The sequence below is a fragment of the Eucalyptus grandis genome, chromosome 8 (assembly GCF_016545825.1).
Source record: "Eucalyptus grandis isolate ANBG69807.140 chromosome 8, ASM1654582v1, whole genome shotgun sequence".
NCBI classification, from domain to species: Eukaryota; Viridiplantae; Streptophyta; class Magnoliopsida; order Myrtales; family Myrtaceae; genus Eucalyptus; species Eucalyptus grandis.
Genome location: NC_052619.1, coordinates 47,267,199 through 47,273,328, shown reverse-complemented (window position 1 = coordinate 47,273,328; position 6,130 = coordinate 47,267,199). Strand labels below are relative to the sequence as shown.

At 40.2% G+C, this 6,130-nt stretch overlaps 1 protein-coding gene across 2 annotated transcripts; it reads right to left on the bottom strand.

Annotated features, from left to right (window-relative positions):
* Window positions 1-452: 452 nt before the first annotated feature.
* Window positions 453-5,781, bottom strand: LOC104414789. 2 transcript variants are annotated; one of them, XM_018861848.2, is made up of 6 exons: window positions 5,651-5,781; window positions 5,286-5,391; window positions 3,642-3,686; window positions 3,451-3,559; window positions 1,775-2,138; window positions 453-847 (listed from the first exon to the last, which is right to left on the bottom strand). In XM_018861848.2, exons 1-6 carry the CDS (start codon window positions 5,696-5,698, stop codon window positions 665-667), a joined length of 855 nt encoding a protein of 284 aa, XP_018717393.1. In that variant the 5' UTR covers window positions 5,699-5,781; the 3' UTR covers window positions 453-664. The 2 variants fall into 2 exon arrangements, with proteins under 2 accessions (XP_018717393.1, XP_010024263.1); XM_010025961.3 differs by having other exon boundaries at window positions 1,805-2,138.
* Window positions 5,782-6,130: the final 349 nt, after the last annotated feature.

Genomic DNA, 6,130 nt, shown 5'->3' with positions numbered 1-6,130 from the left:
TCTGGTTCCGGAGATTGTTGGACCGATTTTCGGTTCCTAAAAATGAAATCAATGTCCGAGTAGTCCGATTCTCGGTTCCAAGGGAAAACCAAACCAAGCTAAACCAAACCGACTAAATATGCTTCTTTATTTTATTACTTCTTCAAAATAATTAGTAAAATGTGAAGTAAACATTATCTGGATCCATTTTCAAGTAGTGGGAAGTAATGGAAAAAATAAGTCATCAATTTCATTGGATTGGACCGGATCAATGGTACGGTCTAGTTCCTGGTCCTAATACCAATTGGTCCCACACCTCTAGATTCATCCATGCTGCAATCATGTTGCATCGCTACCATTTCACAGAACTAGCAGCTTTACTCGCAACTAGACATCTCGAAATATTGAATTTCTTTCTCGGTTAGTCGAGGTGATTTAAAAAACACAGACCCAACCAACTTTAGGAACTGAGATTGAGAAGGGAAAGCTACCACCAGTTGCTGTTATAGCCCAGCAATCTGAAAAATAAGAGCAACTCCAGGTGAATAAAAATTGACCCATGAACGAATTATTAAGTCCTTCCACATGCCGAAGGTCATGTGCTCATCTACAAACTTCCAAAGCTTAAAAGCCTCTACAGGCTTAAATCTCTCCTAGACTACAAACAGCACAAAGATGCATCAGGCTAAGTATCAAGAGAAACCTCCGGCTTTTGCATCCGGCGTCTACGCCTTGATCTTCTGTGGGTTTGCAGGGGAACTTTATTCGTTCCACTTGAGGTAGCTGGACGACGAATCTCCTCTTTTGTCATCACACCTCCAAAAATACAATCAAGAGGGTCGCCAATCACGTCAACGCCAGAGCTCACCTATAATGAGATGAGTTGGACCACTATTAACCATAAATAAAATGGACTAGGGAAGAAGCAAAGAACTTCTCAAAATTTAGACCACATGATGATGGTGTCGTATTAAGAACAGATTAAAGCTATCACATCTCAAACTCCAGACACAGCATGACGCATTGGCAATTCTGATTGTTAACAAAACTAGCAACTGTTACTTATCATCTTCACATGGCGATATACAACATTAGGAGAAGCTCAAAAGCTACAGGCTTCATGTTAATGGTAATGGACAGAGAGGTCTAAATGACATAGACATAAACATTCAGTGTAATGGAGGAATGTACCGCGGTGATGTTCTGACACATTCATGTCAGTAAAACAAGGCTGCTGCCAGCAGATTTCCCTTAAACACACCATTTTGTATTAACTGATTGCAACTGCGAGAAGGGGGGTTTTTCAATAGAGCAGCCCACAGCAATTCTAGTTGTCGTCATTACAAGATATTTGCCACGTAACTGATAATTTCATGCAATTGACCGTAGCATGTTCTTGTATGCAGGAAAGGCTACATAGACTCCTTGGTGGATGGTATTTCATTTAAATCGAAGCACCAAAGTTGACTATATAATACAGAAAATGACTCAATTTTAGATTACTTGGGAAATTTTCTTTATATAAACCAGTGCAAGTAATGCAGCATGGGCTCGCATTAATTATGTCTTACTCCTATAATCCTGCAATCTACTTTTGATTATGTCTTTTCTGCCATTGAAACTAATTTGCCAAGGGTCTTTTCCTACACTATAGTAGCAGAACTTAGACACGCTTAACTGATAGAAATTTTCAATAATCAAAACTTATGTGCATCAGGGAATCTTTCTTAACAATAAACAGATTGTGCCTTAAGCTATCGAAAATTACACTCAGAAATAGGTGGCAAAATAATACCCAAAGAAAAACGTCAGTCGCTTTACTCACAGAATTGCGTTTCAACTCTGAGTCTGCTCTATTGATGTCAGCGTCGCTCGCAAAGTCAGCCAAGTTGGTTTTGGAGTCGTTCTGGGGACTGCCATAGGAATTGTTCCCCGTATTTCTGTTGAAGTCATTGTCATGCAACTGTTGACTCCTCCCACTGTGAATGTCAGTTTCATGGGTCAACCGGCCATAAGCGACAACATCGCTATAACTATTCCGGTAACGCCACCTCAACCTTGGTTGATCTGAAGTGGAATCATCAAATACTTGCTCAGAATAGAAATGCCTTGCCAGAAGCTGCATTTTGCCTTGATCATGATGATATCTCCTCACTATTCTGTGGCACAAAAAATAATGAAATTTAAGAGACTGGTTATGAACGCAAGCGCCAGTCTAACTAACATGAAATAAAGTATATCAAATGAAGCCAAAGGACCAAACATGACCAATCCATCTCATCACAAATGTGGAGTTACAACATTAGGTACAATAGGTGGGATTGTGGGGATAAAAAACATGCACCTTGAATTTGAAAGCGCAAATGAACAACTCTTTCTGTAATTCATCTATGTTTTGCCCACACCAATACTTCTAGTGATTCCTCAAATTCTCGTGCTCATGTAGAAGTTCCAACTTTAAAATGCCATGAATGACCAAAGATGAAATTAACCAAGTGTCTTAATATCAAGATCGCACTAGTGTGTTCCTGCGTCAACACATAAGCAGGTGCGTATTACATCTTTGTGAGTTCGCATTTTCAAATCCTTTGCATGTGCATGTATGTGGAGGCCCCATGTGAATGAGCACGTGCACTAAGGCAGTGCATGCACGTTTAAAACTTTAATTAAGATGCGTGAAGAACAAACAAGGTGACAAATGAAGACTTCAGGATTAAGACAAAAATCAATCTTTGGTTGGTGTGCTTTTAAGGATATCACCTAATGGCCAAACATCATAACAAAGAAACCATTCATGATTTTTACAAAATACACAACTATGGTAAACTTCTTAGTGAGTCCAGAGCAGTTCATCTTGACAATCAATGACTGACAAGGAATCCACATAGCATTACTATGGCAGCAGAGAAAGGGAAAGATAGATATTGTTGAAGACCCCACACTGCAAATGTCTAGAAATATGACAATAAAGCTTTGCATGCCTTTTCTTGTCGTCCAAGAATGAAGATACCATTTCTCATGAGTTTTACTTTAGAGCACAACTAAAATGTAAAAAATTACACCATGGTGATACCAAAAAAATTTCAAACTTTATAAACAGAAAAAAAGGAAGGCTTATTATTTATATTTTAGAGGTTAATCAGAAACAATTTGAACATCCCAATACAAGCTAGACCAATGCTCTTAACCAAATTTCACAAAAAATACTTACACTCCCAACTGTAGAAACCATTACGTCTTGATTATGTAGCATGTGCAAGTACTCTATTTTTAATAAATTGGGAGAAAAACCAGCAACATGACTCTAGTTACTTCTAATAATCTCACTCAGCCAGGTTCCAATACTCGCTTAGAACAGAAATCACAGGTCCTGACATTGTCTTTAGTGACATTAAAAAAAAGCTTAAGTGTAGAGCAGACACCGGAAGAACCCAGCATGGGCATTCATAAAAATCTTCAGAGCGGAATTACATATTTGCTAATTCCTCTTGCATCCGACTGCCATGTAGTGCAAGAATATGGTCAGCACAAGAATCTAATGACTTAGACAATCTCCACAAACCACAGGCAAAACCGGATCCTACACAGAAAATGAAGAGACATTTAGTGTCAAATAGAGCTATCAACTAAATGACCACAATCAACAGGAAAAGTCCCTTTACCTACTGACAGGCTAACCCGTAGCAAATGATTTAACCTCCCTGTAGCTGCAGAAATGTGCTGACCATCAAGAGACTACCATAGAAAGAAAAGAGGAGAAGAGCAGGGGTCGAGGCCCTCCAGAATCCTAAACTGCCCTCTTAGCAAAGGAAACATGAAATCACTCAAGAAAGCCCATTTGACATGATAAGTGGATATTTTTCTATAAGCAAAGAGAGAGCCCATATAGAAATCTTTTCAGGGCTATGAATGGGGATTTTGGGACTTGAAAGGTCATGTGCAACTTAGTCTCGCTCTCATATGCTTTTTCTTGTATATCACAGTAGATATTAACCAAAGTAATAAGTTATCTTAGGCTTTGCCATTCACAAGACACATACCTCATTTATTTTAACAATGCTTATCATTTAAATTCTTAACGACGAATTAATATTAAATCTGATGTCATTTTGCTAACATTGGCAGAGTTTTGTTTTCTATTGATTCTCTAACAGGTCAACATCTAAAAATAGAGTCACACCAGTTATTGCCAAACTTTCTTCCTAGATCTGCCACTTAACATGAATCTACTTTCCTAAAGTAAAACAATTGGGAAACTACAATCTAAATTCTGAATCATCAATACTCATTGAAGAATCCTAGAAATTGTAAAAACTCAGTGTAACTCAGTTAGAAATGCTCGATGACAATGCGAGTTGGGCCAAAAAAAAAGGTGAGTGAAATTCTTTCCTGAAAAACCTTTTTGTTTATAATCTACTTAGAGTTAATCGGGTTAGTGGCTTAAAGAACATAATTGTCATTCCTAATTTTGGAGAATCTTTTCTTTCTTTATAGTACTCAACTCGGGGTAGTGACTAGTGATGCTGGTCAGTAGGAGTTATAACATATAACAGATAGTATTTCGGATAACCAAGGCCAAGTGTAAGACACTAAAATGGCAGCATATATGTGCTGAAATTAACTAGACACCAAATTGCATCGACTTATATTCAAGCAGCACAAGCATAATTAGAAGGCATTTCAATACAACAAAGTAAAATCTCTCTAAATAGGATCTTGGCATATCAGCAATGTGAAATTCCTGTGTTAACGTAAAACCAAAATTCTAAATCTGTGTATATCTCATATAGTAGTCTTCAATCTGATATACCGTACAATGATCAAAGACCTGAAGGAGCAAAAATGACTGAAAACGTTGCTCTAAAATAGACATGCTGCTCAGTCTAGTGTACAGTGGCATTGATAATCATCCGATGTATCTATCCAAATCTGACACACTCTTACTCTGTGTAGCCAGCCTTGCATCGACCATAAGCACCTGCATTCTGTATTTCAAAGATACATTCCAGTTGATTTTTACTTGAAATCCAAGGATGCAATCAACATAGTGACAAAGCCCTCTAAGCAATCAGATGCTCAATTTCCAAAAATCCTTAGTATTTCCCCCCAACCCTTCCCTCTCTCTCATGCAATTGGATAAGATGTGAAGGAAGAGATAGTAAACGAGCCCAAATCGTCGCGACTTCAAAAACGGTCGATCCCCAATAGACCGAGCCCTCCTAAAATCACCCATACGAATTCACCTAATCCGCATCTTCTGCCTAGAGATGCCCACAAAGAATCATAAGCTGAGGCGAAATGCGAACCTGCCCATACGATGACGGAGGTGAGCCCGATGCCGTACCCGAAATTGTCCAAAGCTTTCGACTTGCACGCCGACAGAAGATTGGCCTCCTCGAGAGTCATCGTCACCTGAGCAGAAAAAATTGGGGAATTTCAAAACCGACCCAACGCGATTGCGCAATCATCAGTCCTAACGCACCGCTCAAAATCGGGTCTTTCACACGCGATCACAAAAAACCCAACGAACTCGCCGCCCGACATTGTACTGAGGTTCGAACGTTCGGGAAGCGAAAATGAAGGTTCAATCCAAGCTCAATCTGCGGAATCGGACACGATCGAGCGAAAACATGCACCGGAGAGGGAGAAGGGCGAGGCCGTCGGCGGTTACCTTTTTGGTCCTGAGGACTTGCTCGAGCTCGATGAGAGCTTCCGCCATCGCCGGCGAGCAGAAGTCGCGCTTCGGGTTTCGCGACGGTCGTCTTCTCCGGGTCGCTCCGGTCGGTGCAGGAGATACCACTTTCCAGCTTATCTTGTGTCGGACGTGCCCCGATTCAGCGGCGACGTACGGGTGGTCGATGGGCTGGGCCGGCCCGGCCCGGATCCTCTGGTCGGGCCAAAATTACGGCTCAAGCCCATCCGTCAGTAATATCTATAAGGATTGGGGTGGGCAAAAGGAACCGTTCGGACCAGACCAAACTGGCTGGTTTTGGGCGGTTCCAAATGTCACGGTTTCATGGCTTCATAAAATTGAAACCGGATTTTGGTTCAATTTCAAAGATGGAACTGCCCACCCAGATCACCTAGGTGGGATTGATTATTTTTTATTTTATAAAAAATCCGTAAAATATAAAAAAAATTAAATGTAGTC

Bases quoted from the DNA above. Each gene is read 5' to 3' on its own strand.
- LOC104414789 (XM_018861848.2), bottom strand. From the start codon at position 5,698: ATGGCGGAAGCTCTCATCGAGCTCGAGCAAGTCCTCAGGACCAAAAAG. The intron at 3,687-5,285 runs GTTCGCATTTCG...ACATTTCTGCAG, and splicing joins CTCCGTCATCGTATGGGCAG to CTACAGGGAGGTTAAATCAT. The intron at 3,560-3,641 runs GTAAAGGGACTT...TTTTCTGTGTAG, and splicing joins ACGGGTTAGCCTGTCAGTAG to GATCCGGTTTTGCCTGTGGT.